Source organism: Mobula birostris, chromosome 22 (genome assembly GCF_030028105.1).
Source record: "Mobula birostris isolate sMobBir1 chromosome 22, sMobBir1.hap1, whole genome shotgun sequence".
NCBI classification, from domain to species: domain Eukaryota; kingdom Metazoa; phylum Chordata; class Chondrichthyes; order Myliobatiformes; family Myliobatidae; genus Mobula; species Mobula birostris.
The window spans coordinates 29,899,389-29,924,331 of NC_092391.1; the positions used below are offsets into that span (position 1 = coordinate 29,899,389).

The following is a 24,943-nucleotide window of genomic DNA, read 5'->3' on the forward strand; positions in this document are numbered from 1 at the left end:
CAGCTGATATGTAGTGTCAAGATCATTCATGAGGATGTTATGCAGGACCTTAACCAAAAACAGCATTTACACCTTTCGCCTCCACAAATGCTGAATGACCTACTGAGTTCTTCCAGTATTCATGTTTTATTTCTTTGTAATAATACTTGGAAATCTCTGTTATTCAACTCCCTCCCGTCTCAAAAAGGATTCCCAGCACTCTTGTTTCCTGTTACTTGGCTAGTTGTGGATGTAAGCATTATTGTCTTTTTTTTTATCCCACCAACTTCAACTTGCTAACAAACCTATAATGTAGAAATTTTTAATTTTGTCTTGCTCATCACCTCTACCTCTTCCTTCATCAAAAATACTATTAAGTTACACACACAAAATGCTGGAGGAATGCAGCAGATCAGGCAGCATCAATGGAAAGGAACAAAGAAATGATACTTTGGGCTGAGACCCTTCATCCAGACTGGAAAGGAAGGGGGAAGAAGCCAGTATAAGAAGGAGAGGGGAGGGGAAGAAGAACAAGCTGAAACGCAAAAGGTGAAGTCTGGTGAGGTCGAAGGTTGGTGGGTAGTGGGGGGGAATGAAGTGAGAAGCTGGGAGGTGATAGATATAAAAGGCTGAAGAAGAAGGAATCTGATAGGAGAGGAGAGTGAACCATGGGAAAAGGAAGGAGGAATGCCACCAGAGGGAGGTGTTAGACAGATAAGGAGAAGAGAAGGGGCGAGTGGGGAGACAGAATTGAGAATGGATAAAGAGAGACAGGGAGTGGGATGAACTTACAGGAATTTAGTGAAATTGACGTTCATGCCATCAAGTTGGAGGCTATCCAGACAGAAAATGAGGTTTTGCTCCTCCGACCTCACCATGGTAGTAGTGGAGGCCATGGACTATATGTCAGAATGGGAATAGGGAATGGAATTCAATTGACTGGCAGAAACCCTACTTTTTGCAGTTGGAGCGAAGGTGCTCAGCAAAGTGGTCCCCCAAGCGACATTGGTCTCACCAATGTAGAGGACGTGGCACTGGAAGTATCGGATGCAATAAATGACCCCTAAAAACTCGCAAGTGAAGTGTTGCATGATCTGCCTTTAACAAACTGACGTTGGCTTTCCTTAATCAATCCAAACTTGTCAAAGAGCCTGCTAATTAGATCCCTGATTATTGTTACCGGAACTTGTTTCATCACTTAAGTTAAACTGACTGATTTCTTATGACTAGGTTTATTCTTGCACCTTTTTTGAACAAAAGCATGAAATCTGTATTGCTGGAAATATTAAACAGGATTGATGGCAGGACCCTTCCTTGAGGGTTACAGAACTGAGACAGAGTAGCTGGAGTAACAATAAGGTTTTAAATGAATGTTAGAACCACCTTTAAGGGTTGACTCCTACAAGTGCAAACAGATTCTCAGAGTTTACTTGAAGTGATATTAGGAATGACTGGTTATACTTTAAAAGAAAGTAAATAACTAGCCAGCATATACATGATAAGAAATTAGAACATTCCTGAGACCTGCATCAGTTGAATTGCCCGTAATTGAGTGAAAAGTGCAGTATGATCTGAGGCTGAAGCCCTGGGCTCCACAAGTTTATGTTCTTCCTCAGCATTTACCTAATTCTTCTAGCTGCAAGTTTTCCCTTCAAGCTTCCAAAAGGAATGTAATGAATCCATAGGACAACTGGGAGATACAGTAGGTCCCCCTCACTTTGGAAACAAAGTCACCCCAAATGTTTTGCAGTATGCAAATAACACATGTACGCATACATTCAGAGGGCAAGTCCTGAGCCATTGTCAACTCCTTCACTGGAGTTTGTTCCACAGGACTATGAAACAAGTATCATCTGCCAACCTGCAGCACTATACAACACTGCCATCCAACAATGAAGGTCCACGAGCAGACTCTAGAAAATGTGAACTGCATCCCATATGCCAGCAGGCACTTCTCTGCTGCAGCAGATGCTGTTGATGAAATTCACCACTGTCTTGACTGCCAGGACAACCTCTGGTTGTTTGAGGAATAATGCGCGATGTTCAAAACATCAAACCTAACTCGAAGTTTGTGGTTTATAGGGCAGCAGTGATCTATGCCCTCATGTACTTCTAGGAAATGGAGTACCTGCAGCTGGAACCTCTATACATTGGAGATATATCACCATCTATGCAAAGTCCTCCAAATCCACAGCAGAGTAAATAAATGAATGTCAGTGTCTTCCCCCAGTCCAATGGCTCCAGTAATGAAGACCTAATTGAACTCAGCCCAATCCACCAGATAAGGCACGTTGTCTGTTTGGACATGTCCTGTACGATGGACTGGGCTGAGTACAATTATAGTGCCTGTCACTGCAGGAGATTACCAATGGACAGACAAAAAGAATTCAAGGATGGTCTTAAAGAGTCCTCACAAAAGCTCAACATACCCACTGACTCATAGGAGATCAAAATGGAGCATTCATTGAGAACCTCAAGCCAATTCAATGTGAACACACAAAATCCCAATGGAAATGGAGGAAGAAATGTGCCACCCCTCAATTACCCATCCAACTGCCCCAGCTGGTTGTGAACTACTTATTAGCATCATCAGCCACCTCCAAAGCTGCAGAACTGAAGCAGAAGAAAGACATCCTTGGACCTCGTGCGTGAGAAATTGAGGGAGGAGGAGTAAGTCTTGAATTCTGTAGGTTTGGAGCCCCTGTGTCAGAAAAAATCTGTATGATTTAGAACCCAGCATCCTGGGCTGTGAATGAACTCCTCTACAATCAGCAGTCAGTGATTGAGTGGAGAATACTGTATTATACAGAACATAGAACTGTACCTCACTGTAGGGGTTCATGATGTTCTGCCACCCTACACAAACCTTCATCATTATCAAGTCTTGATGAAGTGCCTTTGCCCAAAACATCGACAGCTTATTCTCCTCCACAGATGTTGCTTGACTTGTTTGAATTTTATGTGTGTTGCTCAAGGTTACCAGCATCTGTAGAATCTCTTGTGACCATGATCAATCTAACCCTTCCCTCCTACACAGCGCATAGCCAATGAGAGTCATCACTTTCTGGAGAAGGAGAAAGGGAATCAGGCAAGTGTACAGCATAGAAGACGGGAGGAGCTTTCTTGTGCGACATCAGGAGGAAATTTCTTCACACTGAGCTTTTGCCATGCAAACCAAGTCCCCTTCGAATACTTGATAGAAAGCACACCCATTGTTCACACTATAAAAATCCTCCAAAGTCTGCAAAATAATTTGCTGCTTGCTCCTTTTTAACGTGTGCCTTTCGATCAGACTGTGCTGTTTATTGTTCCACAAGCAGCCAATCATTCAGTGAAAAGGGCAGGTGAACAGGTCACCGGCTTGTCTGCAGTTCTTGGCATCAGCTCGGCATTGTCACTTATCTCAGTGGAAGCATCTTTCAGTAGCTGATAGGGTGGATGAATGATCCGTAGAACTACATTCAACCATAACTAGTAGAGGGGCCCTAAATGGGGGATTGCATTGTCAGAAATATCTGGCTGGCAAGCAAGTAATTTGTTTATTCAGAAACTCCTATGATGAATCATTCTTTTTACTCATGGGCTAGTTTAGCCATTTCAAAAATTGCAGTAGACATTTCCACAATACATACAAAGGTTTTATGCATCTAAGTAACTTTAACTACAATTAGCAATATACGTAGGTGCAAACAATACAATCTCCTGGTAGTTTAAGTACTGTGAGTTTTTGGAACACTTCTGTCAAAAATATCAATTCACAGACAATAATTGTTCCTTAAATGCTGTCATCTCTGTAAAAAAGGGAGGGGGTCAGTGTGACATGAATAGCAATGTTGGTCAGAGTAAAATATCCAGAGGTCTTGGAATTTTGAAGAAAGCCACTGTAAGGATAATGAAAGTTTACTAAAGGGACTTTCATTAACAAAGAATGTTGGGTGATGGTTTAAATCATTGACTATTTCCAGTATTTATGTATATCAATGAGGGAGATATTGAGACCTGGTGCCACAGGTGTTGGTGATGTCAGTGTGACTGAAAATGGAATTTTGCACGGAGGATTGCACACTGTGTGATTAGGTTGTGCGAATGCACTGTGGAACAAATAAAGGTGTACAAGGTTGTACTACAAACACAATGGACCAGCGGAGTATAACCGATTCCTTTCCAACACCTAGGATCAGGGAGAATCATTTGGTAGTATCTTAAGTGATCTCTAATTCTAAGAAGGTCAAAGGCTGCAAGCACATGGAAATTGATCACTTTCAAAATCCTGATCTGCATATTGCCTGACCCTCATCATTTAGACTCTTTGATTAATTCCCAGCACATCCCGCCTATCTAGTAATTAGCATCATCATTGTCTGCTGTGTCATATGATGTAGGCGATCATGGTCAATCCAAGACCATGATTGTTCTTGGCAAATTTTTCTGCAGAAAGTGGTTTGCCATTGCCTTCTTCAGGGCAGTGCCTTTACATGACGGGTGACCCCAGCCGTTATCAATACTTTTCAGAGATTGTCTGTCTGACCTCAGTGGTCATGGAACCAGGACTTGTGATATGCATCAGCTGCTCAGACAACCATCCACCACCTGCTCCCGTGGCTTCATGTGACCCTGAGTGGAATGGGGGGGGGGGTACCTTAGCAGGTGCTACACCTTGCCCAAGGGTGTCCTGCAGGCTAGCAGAGGGAAGGTGTGTCTTACACCCTCTTTGGTAGAGATGTATCTCCACCCCACCACCCATATCTGTAATAAATTCACCCAAAAGATGGCAGAAATTCGAGAGTGAATTGCCACCACCTTCTTGAGGGTGATTAGAGACAGGAAGTAAATTGCTGGTCATATCATCAAAATCGTAACAAACAAACTTAAAATAAGTCTCTAAAAGGAGGTTCATAATAGAACATTCATTTTCTTCACATGAGGGAGAGATTGGTTGCTTCTGCAGGATGAGGGATGAATGGGGAGATCTGGGACTGTGTGTGGAAATGTGAGATCACCAGATGTTTGAAACAAGGGATCTCTTCACTTTCGTCAAATCCAAATGTGATAACATGAAATGATACGTTGCTCTGAACATGCTTCTGGCCTTTGCGCAATGGGACTAACTACTTCCTTTGTCAATCAAATTTAGTGTGGAAACTTTTGGGAAAAAGCCATGGGAAGGATGCTGGTTGGCACTTTAAATTATTTAAATATTAAAGTCTCATTGATGATCTTTTAGGCTATTGCTTGTTTTTGGTATCTAAGAGGATGAACAAGGGAGCTACTGAAAAAGAAACCCTCGTCCTCACTGAAATCCACCTGGTGAGTTGCACAACCTATCTGGTGGATATATTGGATACAGTGGTGGATGGACCTCAAACAGTAGCAGTTAGAGGATTGAAACAATAGTCTTTGGCAAGTATTAGGGGGAAGTGAGAGGGCTTATTATGATACAAGAAGGAAAGAACTGGACCTACCAATTTCCTTGTGAAGCTTAGGAGCAACTTCCTTCAAAAAAGTGTAATTCAAGACAGCTCCTTCTTTTTGGTTACCTCAGATGACTGCTTCTGCTTTGGTTAGGTGGTTAGGTTTTTCTGAGGACTTCAACTCTGGGAAGCAATTAAGGCGCTATTAAGATTTGAATGACACTATTGCATCCTGTAACTAATGAGGCCCACTCACCTCTGTTATGAAGGTAGAGGGTTAAAAAGCAGTGGGTAGTCAGTGCGCACCTATCAGGCATGTACAATATCCAAGTGTCACTTTGTCCCTTCCCCAGCCTGCACGGTTAAAATTAGTTCCTTTGTACCCAAGAGTCTGTAGTAAACATTGAGATGAATATAAGTGTTAGTACACAGCTCCATTATTAAACCTGGAAGGAACACAGGCAATAAATCACATGCACCTTGCAGCCACAATAAAGACTGTATTACTGCCATCGACACCTGTGAAGAAGGCCTGGCTCAAGATTAACCCCTGCCTGTATCCAAAAGGTGCACTGGGCTTTGGCAAATGTAATTTAAACATCCAGAATTCTTATTTATACTAGAGCTATCAATATAGGCGATATCCTAATTAGAGATTCAGATGACATCACCCGATGGATCAGCAGGGTGCCAAGAGCTTCTAAATGTTCAGTGACTGGCAAGGTTATATTACAACCATTAATTTATTTGCAGAGCACAGGAGGATGAGGAGAGATTTGACAAAGTATACAAAATTATGAGGGGTATAGATAGGGTAAATGTTAGTAGGATTTTTTCCACTGTAGTTGGGTGAGACGAGAACTGGAGATCATGGGTAAAGAGTGAAAGGTGAACTGTTTAAGGGGAACATGAGGGGGAACTTCTTCACTCAGAGGGTGGTGAGAGTGTGGAATGAGCTGCCAGCATAGATGGTGGATGTGGGTTCAATTTCAACACTTAAGAGAAATTTTGATAGGTACATGGATGGGAAGCGTATCGGGAGCTATGACCTAGGTGCTGGTTGATGGGACTAGGCAGATTAATAATTCTGCCTGGATTAGATGGGCGAAAGGGCTAGTTTCAGAAGTGTAGTGTCCTATGTCTCTATGACTGTACATAACTGATAGATTAAATAAGGGATTATTTTGATTTTACACTACCTAATTTCTATACTTAAATGTGGATGAGAGATGGTTTCAACTCCCACCAGCTCTTGTGAGCAATTGCATATTTAAAGTAAAATAGAGTGTTCATGCCTGATTCTGCACTCATGACAACCACAATAGTTTATTTCCATATTTCAGCATGACCCAATTTTAAAATGGTACTATATAAAATTCATAGGAAGAAGTATAGTCGATCTTTTGGGCCGAGACCCTTCTTCCTATAGATGCTGCCTGACCTGCTGCGTTCCACCGGCATTTTGTGTGTGTTGCTTGAATTTCCAGCATCTGCAGATTTTCTCATGTTTGCTGTATAAAATTTGATGTTTTTTCATCTTACTAAGTTTACCAAAGAAGGCCAGAGTACTGATGTTGCACTGTTTGGAGAATGGAACTCATCAAGCTGTCACCCAAATATATTCTTCATTCATTGGCCACAGAGTCTGCCCAGAATACAGAAGGAGACGATTTGGTCCATCCTGCTGTGCTGGCACTTAATAGGTATCCCAGACTCAGGTTTAATATACTAGCATATATTGTGAAATTTGTTGTACAATGCAATACATAATAATAGAAAAACAACATGAATTACAGTAAACACGAGGAATTCTGCAGATGCTGGAAATTCAAGCAACACACATCAAAGTTGCTGATGAACGCTACAGGCCAGGCAGCATCTGTAGGAAGAGGTACAGTTGACGTTTCAGGCCGAGACCCTTCGTCAGAACTAACTGAAGGAAGAGCTAGTAAGAGATTTGAAAGTGGGAGGGGGAGAGGGGGATCCAAAATGGTAGGAGAAGACAGGAGGGGGAGGGATGGAGCCAAGAGCTGGACAGGTGTTTGGCAAAAGGGATATGAGAGGATCATGGGACAGGAGGCCCAGGGAGAAAGAGAAGGTGGGGGGAAACCCAGAGGAGGGGCAAGGGGTATAGTCAGAGGGACAGAGGGAGAAAAAGGAGAGAGAGAGAGAAAGAATGTGTGTATATAAATAAATAACGGATGGGGTACGAGGGGGAGGTGGGGCATTAGCGGAAGTTAGAGAAGTCAATGTTCATGCCATCAGGCTGGAGGCTAAGTAAGTATATATGTATATTAAATAGTTAAATTAAGTAAGTAGTGCAAAAATAGAAATAAAACAGTCGTGAGATAGTGTTCATTGGTTCAATGTTCATTCAGAAATCGGATGGCAGGAAGGAAGAAGTTGTTCATAAATCTGTGTGCCTTCAGGCTTCTGAACCTCCTTCCTGATGGTAGCAATGAGAACAAGGGATGACCTGGTGGATGGGGGGGGCCTAATGATGGATGCCGCCTTTTTGAGGCATCATTCCTTGAAGATGTCCTGAATACTATGGGGACTAGTGCCCTTGATGGAGCTGACTATGTGTACAATTCTCTGTAGCTTCTTTCAATCCTGTACAGTAGCCCCCACTACTTATCAGACAATGATGCATCTAGTTAGAATGCTCTCCATGGTACATCTGTGGAAATTTGTGAGAATTTGTGACACAGCAAATCTCTATTAACTCCAAATGATATATAGTCACTGTTGTGTCTTCTTTATGGCTGTATTGATATGTTGGGTCCAGGATAGATCCTCACAGATAATGACATCCAGGAAATTGAAATTGCACATTCTTTCCATTTCTCTGATGATTGGTGTGTGTTCCCTTATCTTACCCTTTCTGAAGTCCACTACCAATTCTTTAATCTTCCTGACGTTGCGTGCAAGGTTGTTGCTGCGACACCACTCAACTAGCTGATATACCTCGCTCCTGTAGGCACTCTCATCGCAATCTGAAATTCTGCCAACAATAGGTGTGTTTATGGATGGTATTTAAGCTCTGCCTAGTCACACAGTCATGGGTGTAGAGCGAGTAGAATAGTGGGCGAAGCTGACATCCCTGACGTGTGCCAGCGTTGATTGTCAGCAAGGTGGAGAAGTTATTTCCAATCTGCATAGATCGTGGTCTTCCAATTAGGAGGTCTAGGATCCAGTTGCAGAGGGAGCTACGGAGGCCCAGGTTCTTGAGCTTTTCAATTAGAACTGTAGGAATGGCCTGTGTTAAATGCTGAGCTGTAGTCAATAAATAGCATCCTGACACAGGTATTTGTATTGTCCAGGTGATCCAAGGCCACATGAATAGCCAATAAGATCACATCTGCTGTAGACCTATTGCGGCGATAGGCAAATTGCAGTGGGTATAGCCCCTTGCTGAGACAAGAGTTAATTCTAGCCATAACCAACTTCTCAAAGCACTTCATCACTGTAGATGTAAGTGCTACTGGACAATAGTTGTGAAGGCAGCTTACCCTGCTTTTCTTGGGCACTGGTATAATTGTTGCACTTTTGAATCTAATTGAACCAATTCCTACAACCACCTCCCATATACTCATCGCCCTGCGCTTTGATTTTGAAATAAGAACAGAAAATGCAGGAGATACTCAACAAGTCAGGTAGCATCCATGGAGACAGGAAAATAGAGTTAACATTCCACTCACATTTTGCTGATATATGCTAGAACAATACATCCTATTGAGTTTACAAAATACATTGGATTGTTATATAATCATATAACAATTATAGCACGGAAACAGGCCATCTCAACCTTTCTAGTCCGTGCCGAACTCCTACACTCACCTAGTCCCACAGACCTGCACTTGGTCCATAACCCTCCATTCTCTTCCTGTCCATATATCTATCCATTTTCACTTTAAACAACAACATCGAAACTGCCTCAACCACTTCTGCTGGAAGCTCGTTCCACATAGCCACCACTCTCTGAGTAAAGAAGATTCCCCTCATGTTACCCCTAAACTTTTGCCCTTTAGCTCTCAACTCATGTCCTCTTGTTTGAATCTCCCCTACTCTCAATGGAAAAAGCCTATCCACATCAACTCTATCAATCCCCCTCATAATTTTAAACACCTCTATCAAATCCCCTCTCAACCTTCTAGGCTCCAAAGAATAAACACACAACTTGTTCAACCTTTCTCTGTAACTTAGGAGATGAAACCCAGGCAACATTTTAGTAAACCTCCTCTGTACTCTCTCAATTTTATTGACATCTTTCCTATAATTCGGTGACCAGAACTGTACACAATACTCCAAATTTGGCCTTAGCAATGCCTTATACAATTTCAACATTACATCCCAACTCCTATACTCAATGCTCTGATTTATAAAGGCCAGCATACCAAAAGCTTTTTTTCACCACCCTATCCACATGAGATTCCGCCATCAGGGAACTATGCACCATTATTCCTAGATCCCTCTGTTCTACAGCATTCTTCAATGCCCTGCCATTTACCATGTATGTCCTATTTTGATTAGTCCTACCAAAATGTAGCTCCTCACATTGTTCAGCATTAAACTCCATCTGCCATCTTTCAGCCCACTCTTCTAACTGGCCTAAATCTCCCTGCAAGCTTTGAAAACCTACTTCATTATCCACAACGCCACCTATCTTAGTATCATCTGCAAACTTACTAATCCAATTTACCACCCCATCATCCAGATCATTAATATATATGACAAACAACATTGGACCCAGTACAGATCCCTGAGGCACACTGCTACACACCATCCTCCAATCTGACACACAGCTATCCACCACTACTCTCTGGCGTCTCCCATCCAGCCACTGCTGAATCCATTTTACTACTTCGATATTAATGCTTAACGATTGAACCTTCCTAACTAACCTTCCGTGTGGAACCTTGTCAAAGGCCTTACTGAAGTCCATATAGCCAACATCCACCGCTTTACCCTCGTCAGCTTTCCTAGTAACGTCAACAAAAAATTCGATAAGATTTGTCAAACATGACCTTCCACGCACAAATCCATGTTGACTGTTCCTAATCAGACCCTGTCTATCCAGATAATTATATATACCAACTCTAAGAATACTTTCCATCAATTTACCCACCACTGATGTCAAACTCACAGGCCGATAATTGGTAGGTTTACTCTTTTTAAACAATGGAACCACATGAGCAATACGCCAATCCTCCGGCACCATCCCCGTTTCTAATGACATTTGAAATATTTCTGTCAGAGCCCCTGCTATTTCCACACTGACTTTCCTCAAGGTCCTAGGGAATATCTTGTCCGGACCCGGAGACTTATCCACTTTTATATTCCTTAAAAGCGCCAGTACTTCCTCTTATTTAATCATCATACTTTCCATAACTACCCTACTTGTTTCCTTTACCTTACACAATTCAATATCCTTCTCCTTAGTGAATACCAAAGAAAAGAAATTGTTCAAAATCTCCCCCATCTCTTTTGGCTCCGCACATAGCTGTCCACTCTGATTCTTGTTCTGGCATAAGTCACCAAAATTGCAGTGGAATGAACTGGACCTTCAGGTCAGACCAAATTCTAAGAACCATCCAACTTGGGAAACGTCAATACAACATGACCTCACTTAGTTGCTCAGGCAGGTCTGCAATGCAGCAAGCATCGCCAAAATTCCATCTGTGCCAAAGGGTGCACTGCTGTAACTAAGTCATCAATTCACAAACTGTATTGTCAATCTGGTTCTCCTCACCGTCTCCAAATTGTAATTGGAAAGAGTGTGGCAAAAAAAAACACAACTGGAGAAACAGCATCTGCAAATGATGTTGAAGGATTACAGCTGTTTTGAAAATAAGGCTATCAACCCCAGAAAAGTTTAAACTCAAACTCCATTATGTAAAGTTGGACCTCGACCATTCTTGTATTTGTAAGAATGGGTGACAAGTACAAATGTCAAGATTTGTATGTCCGTTCTCGCCTGCTCTGAATATCAATTGTAGACAGAAAACCCTGAATGTCAGGGTAAATGAGGCAATTTGCTGACCACTGCTCTCTAATAACAAATCTAACAAAACAAAGGACAGCAAATAAATATTAGGTTTAACTCACAGCTTTGCCCAGTTTTGAGAGGCCCATTGCTGTCTGAAGTTGTACTTTCGGAAAACTGCTTTCAGTTCTCTGCTTAGTTCTTCAACTCAACAAATGGATTCACTTTCCGAAGACTTAAGGTGTCACTAGTTTTCTTTACAATTACAAGAAGAGACAACTAATGGTACAAAACAATGCTTCAAGCATCTGGAGATAGATCCCAAATTTTGTTTCTATAAGCATTCTGATCTTAGGTCCTAAACCAAAATACCCGAACATTTATTTGCTTTCTATTTGCTTAGCACTCCCTCCTCTCCCCTCTCAACTCTCCACACTTCTCTGGAATGTAATAATGCAGATGTGGATTCCTTCAAAACTAAACAGTGCAGAAATCAAAAGATAAAAAAGTATATAAGCAAAAGAGATATGTAAGCTCTTCTGTTTGTAATTTTGGAATTTGCAATGCCAGTTTGAAACATGACATTCTTTTAAATAGTCCCCTATGTACGCACTATTCTGTGTATCAGTACAGAATGCAACGTGAATGTGTGTGTGCTTGCATGTGTGTTTGTATGTGTGTGTGTGTGTGTGTGTGTGTGTGTGTGTGTGTGTGTGTCTGTATATATAAATAAATAAATAAGGCAAAGTACACCTAATTTGCTTTTCTTTTATGTTCCTCAGGGATGTAAAGCCCAACACTTTGTACACTTATCAAGTAGTGGTTTCCAAGGGTTTGGAAGACAGTGAACCTTCCCCACAACTGAAACACGTACATGGAGCTGCTTACTGTGGAGATGGATTGATCCAAAGGTACACTGACTTAGGTGGTCTCATTTTCAGGCTGTTAAACAATTAGCCCTTTATCTCTTCCGCCTATCCCCTATCAGCTTCTTACATTAGTTCCACTCCTCCACCCTCCCACCTTCCCCTTCAATTGGCCTCGTCTATCCATCTGCCTTCTTGTATTCCTTCATTTACCCCACTTTCTTATTCAAGCTTCTTCCCCTGTCTTTTCCAGTTCTGCTGAAGGGTCTCATCCCAAAACACTGACTGTCTATTCCCGTTCTGAGTCCCTTCAGCATTTTGTGTGTGTATCTTAACTTGTTTTGCGAACATTAAACATTCACACAGGCAGTGCACCAAACAATTCTATGGTCTGTGCAGAATGATCATGGGCATGTCAGTAATGGACACAACACTGTTGGTAATCGGACACGTACATTACAAGCATCGACTATGTCTTCTGGAGTTTGGATACCCAAACAACAATTACATAGGAACCCACGGAACCTGCTCAGAAGAGTGATTCTACAAACGTAGTACATAATCAAACTTCTCTTGGAGTCAGTAGAAATGGGGATTTCTCTCTGAGCTCCTCATAATAATGTTGACCGCCTGCCTGTCCTCACTTGTATTCCCAACCAGATCTGCCTTTGGGTTTATCCATTATTTGGTGGACTTTGACTGGTGCATCCCACCACCATGTCACCTGATATTTTGTAACAATAATAGCAAGGCACAAGGATGAGTTTAAAAACGCAAACATGAGGAAATCTGCAGATGCTGGAATTTCAAGCAACACACATAAAAGTTGCTGGTGAACTCAGCACGCCCGGCAGCTTCTCTAGGAAGAGGTACAGTCGAAGTTTCGGGCTGAGACCCTTTGTCAGGACTAACTGAAAGAAGAGCTAGTAAGAGATTTGAGAGGGGGAGGGGGAGATCCGAAATGATAGGAGAAGACAGGAGGGGGAAGGATGGAGCCAAGAGCTGGACAGTTGATTGGCAAAAGGGATATGTGAGGATCATGGGACAGGAGGACAGTTAGGCAAAGATTGCAAGATCTTACAAAGCCTGCAATCGCCGTTTTTTTGACTTTGTCATGTTAGGCAAGGATTGCAAGATCTTACAAAGCACATCTGCTCTCATTCCATCCTCCCGCCACCCCACTAGGAATAGGGTTCCCCTTGTCCTCACCTACCACCCCACCACCCTCCGGGTCCAACATATAATTCTCCATAACTTCCACCATCTCCAACGGGATCCCACCACTAAGCACATCTTTCCCTCCCCCCCCCCCCCGGCTTTCCACAGGGATTGCTCCCTACGTGACTCCCTTGTCCATTCGTCCCCCCCATCCCTCCCCACCGATCTCCCTACTGGCACTTATCCTTGTAAGTGGAACAAGTGCTACACATGCCCTAACACTTCCTCCCTCACCACCATTCAGGGCCCCAGACAGTCCTTCCAGGTGAGACGACACTTCACCTGTGAGTCGGCTGGGGTGATATACTGCATTCGATGCTCCCGATGTGGCCTTTTATATATTGGCGAGACCCGTCGCAGACTGGGACATCGTTTCGCTGAACACCTACGCTCTGTCCACTAGACAAAGCAGGATCTCCCAGTGGCCACACATTTTAATTCCACGTCCCATTCCCATTCTGACATATCTATCCACGGCCTCCTCTACTGTAAACCTGAAGCCACACTCAGGTTGGAGGAACAACACCTTATATTCCGTCTGGGTAGGCTCCAACTTGATGGCATGAACATTGACTTCTCTAACTTCTGCTAATGCCCAACCTCCCCCTCGTACCCCATCCATTATTTATTTATATACACACATTCTTTTTCTCTCTCTCCTTTTTCTCCCTCTGTCCCTCTCACTATACCCCTTGCCCATCCTCTGGGTCTTCCCCCCTCCCCCTTTTCTTTCTCCCTAGGCCTCCTGTCCCATGATCCTCTCATATCCCTTTTGCCAATCAACTGTCCAGCTCTTGGCTCCATCCCTCCCCCTCCTGTCTTCTCCTATCATTTTGGATCTCCCCCTCCCCCTCCCCCTCCCACTTTCAAATCTCTTACTAGCTCTTCTTTCAGTTAGTCGTGACGAAGGGTCTCGGCCCGAAACGTCGACTGTACCTCTTCCTAGAGATGCTGCCTGGCCTGCTGCGTTCACCAGCAACTTTTATGTGTGTTGCTTGATAAGGATGAGTTTAGTTGGATGCTTGGGATTTTCTGCTCTGCTGTACCATCTCTGAAGCCATGTTCAGCCAGGGGTAAGAACCCAATTGGTGCACAAGGTTTTTCCTTCTCTGGTGGTTGGTCGCAATGTTTTCTCGTTGCACGTAACGTATGAGCAATTTGATTGATTCATCTGATGCAATGCAGAATTACATTGGCTTGCTGAAGGGTCTCAGCCCGAAACATCAACTGTACTCTTTTCTATAGATGCTGCCTGGCCTGCTGAGTTCTTCCAGCAGTTTGTGTGTGTTGCTTGGCCATTTCTAATGCCGTGGACAAGTTATTAAATCTTGTCAATGCAATTTACATCGAATGTCATCCCTCCTTCTGCAACATTTTATTTTAATTAAAAAGGTGAGACAAAATGCAGCAGACAATAGCACTGCAGCACACAATGAAGAGCAAAACCAATGAGGTACTGTGTGTCAGAAGGGAAAAATCCAAGCAATCAAGTCAAGTACAAATCAAGCCCGCCACATCTTAGTTTGCCTGTCAAGGTTCATCAAATATTTGCAGCTGCCAATCTTATAGTTACAGATGGGGAAAGTGAGCCATGTGCAGGTGAGGGCAGATTGGCTATGCCTATGGCTCTGCTGTAATGGAGTAAAGATCAAAACATTTTCCTAACATTAAATCTGGACTGGCAGTAGACAAGCTGACACTATCATGGCCAATGTATAAATACACGCTGGCAAAGTGGAGTCTCCACAGGAATATTAATTGCATTACTTTTCATTAAGTTGGAACAAAGCCTTCAATATATTCATTTTGTGAGTCAAAAGATCTCCTTTGCTTCCAACATTCAGAGGCAGAAATGGTTTACTAATCCTATCCTGAAAAAAGTTTAGCTTAAAATAGTGTCAAACTGATGTAAAACAGAATATCTGGGAAATGAAGGAACTGCTGGATTTTAACTCAGACAGTGATAAACAGTGTGCCAGGTTATGGATACTCAGTAATTGTCTCATTTCAGTTTTATTTCCATATCTTCTCCTCCTCCTCCTCCTCCATCTTAAATAGGAAAGCCTGGGGTTGACACATCCAGCACACTTTAAACCATTTGCAAACCATTGCTCAATTTAACATTCCCAAGGATTTAACAGGTTACTTGATCTTTAAAGTTAGAATATCAACTTTCCCAACTTTGACACAAAGCTTCTGAGTATGTGTTCTAGGTTTTTTTGGCGCAGTTTCCCTAATAATAACAGAACTGGTGTGAAAGATTGCAGAATGATAAATAGGATTCCCTGAAGTACAAATCGAGATTTAGTGATCTTTAGAGCTCATCTTAAAACAGAGTGTACTCAAAATAGGCCTTACCATTAGGGTGAATTAATCATCCTTGGAGTTTCTGAAAATTGTAGTTCTTTACAATTGTGGAATATTTGTGGAATATTCAAAAAACCAAGTGACGTCTTTTGGATGCAAGAAAATAGCTTTGATTAGATCTTTTTCCATATTTATTCAAATCTTCCCCGGTAAACCAAACAGAAGTCATTTTCAAGTATTTAAGACTGAGTGATTTATTCATGATGCCATGACATTGGCATTGGAAACATTTACTTGTAATTATAAACCTATTTTCAGATGCGTTAATGAAACTTTGTCATGGTAGCACATTAAGTATATAAAGGAAAGACTTTGAATTGAGTTGCAGAAAAACCACTGTTCCTTTTATGATGGAATTTGCATTCAGTGAAAAGCAAGTGGGCAAAGCAAGTGAATATAATTATTTTTCAACACGGCTGCAACTCTGGGCACTCTTTGCACTGGAGTCATTGCCTACACCAAGGAAAGAAGATCGACCAAGTCTTCTACATTAGCAATGGTCCTTCTGTCTCTTACTTTGTTTTACTTATGTTTACCATTTGGATTACATTCTTGACTTATAAGCATGCAGAGAATAGCTGACATATTTTAATAATTTCATAGCAAAAATTGTGGTTTCAAGATGCTTAACTTCTACAAAAACAGAGACTAGTTCTTGAAAACTTAAATGCCTTCCAGATAGTACACCTTCAAACTGTATAAAAGTGTACTGAGTTAACCTTCCACTTGAAACTAAGAAGATTCACCTCAGTCTTTTCAATATTTAACTCAGATATTGCAATTGGGATGGTACACCTCATAAATATAAGCACAACAAACTCCTTGAGGTCAGGGTGAGTGATTCAGATGGAAACAAATAATAAATGAACACATTTGGGAGAACAAAAATACTGATCTACGTTCTATATTCTAGGCTGTTGTGCTTAGACAATTTCAGTGAGTTCCAATGGGGAAGCTGTTCACTCGGTACCTGATAACCATGGACTTGAATAATGCTGATTATGTTTGAAATTAATTTAAAAGTAGATTGGAACTTTCAGAGAGCAACCCATCTCAGAGCGCAACATGGCAGTTGAATTGACAGTTGCTCATAACATGTTCATAGAGACTAAAACAAGATTGTCACTGAAGAATCTAATTTGATTAATTATTTATAATGATGATGGATACTTTATTGATCCCAAAGAAATTATACTGTCATTACTACTACACAGATATACAAATATTAGAACAGAAGTAAGAAAGAATAAAAAAGTTACCTTAAAAATAAGATGTAAAAGACTTACAAATCAAAGATTACAAGATTTACAAGATTTCCCAGTTCACACTAATAATATGGTAGTGCAAGAAGTAGTGTAATATTATACAATAATGGGTGCACGTTCACACCAGCCAGTTTATCACTAGTTATTTATTACCAGTTTGCTAAAGCAGAACAGTAGAACATTCACAACTGATCTTGTTGGAAGATTAACATGCATTGCACCAGATGTTTCTTGCCAGGCCCCGATGTCCTGAATTGCCACTCACAGTCTCCAACTGACTGTGTTTACCAGTTCCAGATGCGGTGCACCCACCTCACTGGCTCGAAACAGCAGTTTCCAGTGGTGTGATCTGAGTGGTAACAGGGCATCAAGTAACACATTGAGACAGCCCTGCCTTGAAATGCTCCTGAAAGGTCTAGCAACCTCCAGCTTGCTCAGCTGTGCAAGCTGTCAAGGACACTTCATCATTTTTAAAAGTCTCTAACTTTAGAAATATTTGAGAACTGTCAATAACTTGTACAAATAATTTCAACAAAAATAAATAGAAATGATCAAATGAGGAGATTCAAAGAGGAGTTCTAAAAAGACTGGTTAGATTGCACTGAAGGATTCCAAATATCCCCTTGAACTGTTTAACGATGGTTTTCATGGTAGTCATAAGCTTTTTCCAGGTTTTAGATAGGTTATATTTGGTGAATTGCCTCCTCTAAAGAAATATAATGCATTATCTTTACAAACATGTAGAAAAACATCAATATATTCCATGGATTTTGACTTTGGTGATCAGTAATGTGGTATTCATTTGCACAGCTAGAGTCTTGACCATGACGTCTACCCAGATAGGTTCTCAGTTATCAGCAGCTAATCAGAATCAGGTTTAATATCACTGGTATATGTTGCTAATTCTTTTTGTCTTTGTGGCAGCAGTACAATGTAATACATAATAATAGAGAAAAAATGAAGAAACTCTTCTTGGGCTTCATACCAGGTACAGGTATTGACTATAACTAATGTTTCGATTACAAACTCTGCCATCTTCATCAGGGATGATGCCTGGGCATATCTAATCCAGTGATATTTGTACCCCCGTCATCCACCCCTCCTAATTAGTTAGTTCTCAATTCAATTAGGTTTCCGCTCTCCTACCTTGTTTACAATTGAATTCCAGTTCTTACTTGGAGCAAGACCTTCATCTTTGTTAACTCTTTTCCTCTAGTTTTATTTCAATGGCTTTCTTTACCAGGCAATCTCAAAAGCCATTGGCGCAGCACAGAAGTTTTATGCCTTCGAAGTCAATCAAATGGCCATTGCGATAGCAGTGTTCTGCTGCTCCCAATTTCTCCAGGTAACCTAAACGGATACACCTCCTATGCTCCCTCATGTGGGTTTCCACCCTACTCATACCCGGCTGGAAGCCCAATAAGAGTTTATTCATCATATACACCAGAAAAGCACAAGATCCTTTTCTAGAAAAAAAAACTGGGAATTACAGTAAGTATAAATACATATATATATATATATATTAAATATATATATATATATCACAGTTAAATTAAGTATATAGTCCAAAAATAGGAACAATAGAGAGGTAGTATTCACAGGTTCAATATCCATTCAGAAATTGGACGGCAGAGGGGAAGAAGCCTTTTCTGAATCATTGACTGTGTGTCCTTAGGCTTCCGTACCTCCCTCTGGTTGGTAGCAATGAGAACAAGGCATGACATGGGTGACGGGGGTCCTAAATGATGGATGCCACCTTTTTGAGACATTGCTTCTTGATGACGTCCTGGATACAATGGAGGCTACTGCCCATAATGGAGCTAACTAAGCTTACACTATTTACAGCTTATTTTGATCCTATGTGGTGAAACCTAGGTTCATCAGCTAATTCTCGTTGGGCAATCAGAAGTGGCGAGGGTCAGCAATTTAAAATTCCTTGGTGTTAACATTTCAGAGGATCTATCATGTAAGCACCATTAAGAAGAAAGCATGGTAGCACCTCTACTTTCTAAGAAGTTTGTGAAGATTCAGCATGTTGTAGCGTGGTTGAAATCACCGGACAGACAGAGTCACTGGTAGATACAAAGCAACTTCTTTATTCGACACAACTAGGTACAGCAGGCATCATATGGACAGAGATGCTTTCTGTATTTATATGCTAAACACAAAGGCAATCGCTACTTAAAAAGCTATAGACAATGCACAGACAATGCTTCCTTTTGAAGCTACATACAAACATCATACCTTCTGACTTCATCCTTTCCTTCCGATGTCAACATGTCTGGGTTGGTATCCACAGTCTTTAGTTAAATCCACAATACATTTATTTGGCATTTTACGTGCTAACATAGAAGACAATTAATATTTATAAAGTACAGAAAATACTGTCTTCGAAACTACAGCATCTGGTCAAACTACGGCACCAGAAGCATCTGGTATTCACACCTTTTTAGGAAGCGCATTGTTGTGGACTCAATCCACAGTACTTTGTCAAAAAGAAGTCTGGTGGCCAAAGTCATTTAAGTGTAAACGAATCATCTACCCTAAAAAAACTCACTCTAACACAGCATGTCACCTAAAACTTTGAAACTTGATGTGTGGTGGAGATACATTGACTGACTGCATCATGGCCTGGCATGGAAACACCAATGCATTGAACGGAAAATTCTACAAGAAGTAGTGGATACGGCACAGATCATCATGGGTGAAGCCCTCCCTACCAATGAGCACAGCTACATGGAGCGCTGTAGCAGGAAAGCAGCATCCATTATCAAAGACCTCCACCACCTAGGTCATGCTCTCTTCTCGCTGCTTCCAACACGAAGAAGATACAGGAGCCTCAGGACCCCACACCACCAGGTTTAGGGATAGCTATTACCCTTATAGCCTGGGGAAAAATACACACTCAGGTCAACAAATACTTTTTCGGGTTTTAATTCCTTTATCTGTTTTAGATGTTTTAGTGCTGAAAGAGGCTCTCAAAACAAGACGAACGAATTTACAACCAGTTCCTGCCGTTACAATCTTGGTTTAACTTTCGATCCACACCCTTGTGTATCGACGAATTACGTATGCAGTATAAAAATATATAAAGCAAACTGCACAAAACTAATACAGAACTAATAAGGTAGTGGCAATTCTGAAGGAACACAATACAAACAACATTAGAATCCCAACAACCCTGTACCTTATACGTAGCAGCGAAAATGTAAGCAAATACATCTCATCTAAGACGTATACTACTTTTTAGTACACACGTGCTGAACTTCCAAACAGAGACTAAACATTCATGTTACGCTGTTACATGCACAATCAGTCATGATACAATAAAGTTAGACAAAAGGTTCACTTCGGCACAACTTTTACAAGGTATTGCCTGGTAGTTAAATTACAGGAAGACTGACCTACTTGGCCGGTAAGGAACTTTGCACAAGCCACGCTGTCCAGTGCTGATGCCTTCACCCGTGAAAATCTAAAGCATCCACATGTAAAACATGTCAAATTACCGATATTCTCATTTCGCCCCCAAGCATAAACGAATTCACATGGATATCGTCAATTAATACTCACCGTTCCTAACTATGCCCAGTATCTCTGGGAGGAACTTAATCCCAAAGCCCCACCAGCTTCTTCTGCCGAAAACAAAAACAGTTTCCCCACTATCCCACACGTGCGTAAAGACATCACCGTCTCCACTAAAAGGCACAGACAACTATTCTAGCATTACCCAGATGGATGCCTAAGTACACTTTTAACGATAATGAATAAGATTCGACGGTCGCCCGGTTACACCCTCAACCATCAAGCTCAGAGGGTATAACATTACTCAACTTCACTCACTTTCAAGGACTTTTCATCTCAAATCCTCGATATATGTTGCTTATTTATTATTTTTCTTCTTTTTTGTACTTGCATAGTTTGTTGCCCTTTGCACGTTGATCGTCCACCCTGTTGGGTGTGGCCTTTCATTGATTCTATTGTGCTTCTTGTATTTACTGTGAATGCCACAAGAAAATATATATGGTCTGTCATGAGTCTTGTGGCCCATCAGGCCGGTGCTTATGCCGGTTTCTGTGGCGTGAAGCAACTGAGAGCACAAGACTCCCCCCCGGATAGGTCGCCAGTCTATCGTGAGGTTAACCCCCAGCATTTTTGCCAGTACCCATTCTCAGCTGGGAACACTGGAGCATTGTGTGGTTAAGTGCCTTGCTCAAGGATACACATGCTGCCCCAGATAAGGCTTGAACCCACGACCTTCAGATCGCTAGTCCAACGCCCTAACCACTTGGCCACGCGCCACACATGGTATATGTACTTTGATAATAAATTTGCTTTCAACTTTGACCTTCTAATGGTGAAAGTACTCACTATTTGCCTCCGGTCAACAGGGAAGGTTTAACCTGTGGTGGCAAGGTTGTTCTTTGTGTTGTGAGGGCAATGATATCATGAGAACAATGATGACTATGGAAAATTTGCCCTTTATACAATTGATTAATAGGGGAGGCAGAAGGAGACACAATTGTCTGCTGATTCAAACACATGAGGTATTTTTCTGATGCAGAATATAATAAACAGTGAAATCTGGGTAATTATTGGCAAAAACACACTATGCTCGCTGGGCTTCTTAGACCTACTAGAGTCAAGTAGGAACCTTCATCTACGGAGCCAGCTTTTAACCAATCAAAATCTCTTTGGCTGCAGGAGCCAAATAGAATGTTGCTGAACTGGCAACAAATCAATAAAATTTGACTGCGTTCAGAACCAAACTCTACTTCTGCGTCTAAGCCACTCAAAAGCATCACGCTAATTTCCCCAAACAACTTGCCAGGAAAACAAACAATAACAGGAGTGCTTTGGCTGAGAGTTTAAATATTCATTCGTATGTCGGGCTGCAACATCAAACATACTTTTAATTTGAGACACTTGCTGCGAAATGCAAGTTAATCCAAGGCAAATACTCTGGCAACAAAGGACGAATGGATTTGCTCTGCAGTTGCGGGGTATGTTAGCAAGGGGCCAAGACTGGCAACCTGGTTAGCTTCGGCCGTGGTTCACTTTACCACAGTGCTCAAGGCCATTGGTAGTCATTATGCGCCACAGAAACCTTGTAGGAATTGCTCAGAGAATTGACTTAAAGAAAGTAACTCAAAAGAATGGCAAGCAATGAGAACATAAGAAAAAGATATGGACCTTACTGCCTTTTAATGAACTCATCACTGACCTGATTTTGGCCTTATGGGCATTTTCCTTCCTAAGGATCATACTACTGTTTACTACATTCTACATAACAGTATATTATACTGCGGAGAATGTTCTAACTGGCTGTATCACCTTCTTGTATGGGGGAGGGGGGAGGAAGGGAACCTACTGCACAGGATCGATATAATCTGCAGAAAGTTGTGAACTCAGTCAGGTCTATCATGGGCACCAGCCTCCCCAGCATCCAGTACGTCATCAAGGAGTGAAATGCCTCAAAAAGGTGGCATGCATCATTCAGGACCCCTAACACGCAGGACATGCCTCCTTCTCATTGTTACCATCAGGGAGGAAGTATAGGAACCTGGGGACATATTCTCAGCAATTCAGGAACAGCTTCTTCCTCTCGGTCATCCATTTTCTGAATGGACTTTAAACCCATGAACACTACCTCACTAATTTTTTGTACTACTTATTTAATTTAACTTTTTAAATATATATATATATATATATATTTCTTACTGTCATTCACAGTTTTTATTATTTGGTATTGCAACATACTGCTGCCAGATAACAACAAATTTCACGACATACGCAGGTGATATTAAACCTTACTCTGATTTACTGTGAGCTTTGTACAATAAACTAATATGAAGCTAAATTGTCAGCTCCCTCTAATCCAGAAATGTGCCTTACCTCTGCACTGAATGCATCCAACACCTCCACCTCCACAGTTCTCTAGGGCAGGGCATTCCAAAGTCACAACCCTTTGACAGAGAAATAAAAATGCCATATCTTACCTTTAATGGGGAAATTTCTAATTATGGCATAATAAACCTGTTGAGAATGTCAAAGCAACTGTATGGAGCAGCAAATTTTGTTATTGTTTCAAGTTCAATAATCCGCTCATGAATGTTCTGTGTTATGATTCCAGACATCTGGGAGAGGAATGTGACGACAAGAACAAACTGAATGGAGATGGCTGTTCTAGCTTATGTCACAAGGAGCCATTTTTCAACTGTGTGGGTAAGCGTCCTATCAGACATTTAATGCGGTTGGACTAATGAGTACACACTCAATTGATAAACCTGGAACTGTCTAAAAGCACAACATGGTGTGTAGTCCAAAAGCTGCTGATAATTACTGGCAATTGTTTAAGAGGCAAAGTCAGCTGAGAACAAATCATGATCACAAAAATATTTTAACTCAGCAGTGACTGAAAACAGTACTGTTCCATTAGTGCCAAAGAACAGTCTGCAGAGAAACAAGAGGGGAAATGACATTAATGAGGTTGCTCTAATGGCTAGCATGGCCTCAATGGGCCAAATGACCATCCTGTATATCATGAGAAGATAGGAGTATTCAACTTACCAGAATACATTTTTGTTACATCTGAGTAAAACATCTATGTGAACTTTGAGATATCCTAAAGCACTGACGGTGTGAAAAGCCACAAGGCTTGTATTGTAACAAAAGGAAACTGCATTCAAGATTCAAGAGTATTTCTTGTCGTTTCCAGTATACAAGTGGAAAGGAGAATGAAATAATTGTTACTCCAGACCTGATACAGCACAAAAAACACAATAATAAACAATAAATATAAATACATAGGAAAGCTAAAACAGATTGATTGTCCATAAAGAGGTGTTAGGCACATAAGGTAGCTAACAGGAAATGATAAAGTAGTAGCAGTGGGAGGTGTTGAGGTGTGGATGGGTAGGTTAGTGAGTGGAGGTGTGATCCTTTACTGCTTAGGGAAGGTAAAGACTGTTTTTCAGTCTGGTGGTCTTGGCATGGATGCTACGAAGCCTCCTCCCTGTTGGCAGTGGGGCAAACAGTCCATGATTAGGAATCTTTCATGATATTAGTGGCTCTTTTCTGGCACCTTTCTGTATATATGTCCCTGATGGAGGCTAGGCAGTTTTGACCACCTGTTGTAGAGCTTTAATGTTCACTGCAGTGCAGTTTTCATTGGCAGCCAAGAAAAGATTATTACAGAAGAAAACTTCTGTGTAAGAAAAACAAATAAGCTAATTAAAAGTTGAACAATTCAGTTGGTATTGGAATATTTTTATACGCCTGATATTTCACTATCAACAAAATGGAAGGTATACATGAACTGAGTATAAGCTTGCTTAGGGTTTCACTAATTACAAAGAATTAGAATGGAGAAATTATTGCTTTGAAATTGAATGTCACCTCTTTCTCGTGCACTAATTCGACATTACATTGAATTCAAATGCCAAAGCAGCACCCCTCAAAAAGTCAGGAAAGGTTGTTTGACATAATATTGGGATGGCTTACATCTGGAAACATCCACCAAAGGAAGTCCTACACTTTGTCTGATGGGGGCTACTCTATACAACTGCTGTACTGATCACAGGGGGGCCCCTAAGATCTCACTGTACTTTTACCCAAGGCAGACCCAGTGCATTAGGCACAGCCAGGGAGATGAAAGAAAATGCCGCGGAGGGTGGATTCTGTGAGTGTGGCCACCACACTTCATATTGACACAGTCCTGTGGCATTAGTCGCCCCACATCACGGGAATCATCAATAAGGCAGATACTGCAAACGATGTAAAATAAAATCAAAAAGTTTCAAACATTTCTGGACTATGTAGTATTTGGTCTGTTTACACCATGAATATTGCAAA

The 24,943-nt window shown here is 41.4% G+C and overlaps 1 protein-coding gene across 6 annotated transcripts in view; it reads left to right on the forward strand.

The window, feature by feature from the left end:
• Nucleotides 1–24,943, forward strand: part of LOC140186348 (pappalysin-1-like) — a 367,560-nt gene that overhangs the window by 101,049 nt on the left and 241,568 nt on the right. For all 6 annotated transcript variants that reach the window (XM_072240504.1, XM_072240506.1, XM_072240505.1 and 3 more), the window contains exons 8-9: nt 12,159–12,287; nt 23,223–23,314. In XM_072240504.1, coding sequence (XP_072096605.1) covers nt 12,159–12,287; nt 23,223–23,314 — 221 coding nt within the window. The remainder of the gene's footprint in view (nt 1–12,158; nt 12,288–23,222; nt 23,315–24,943) is intronic.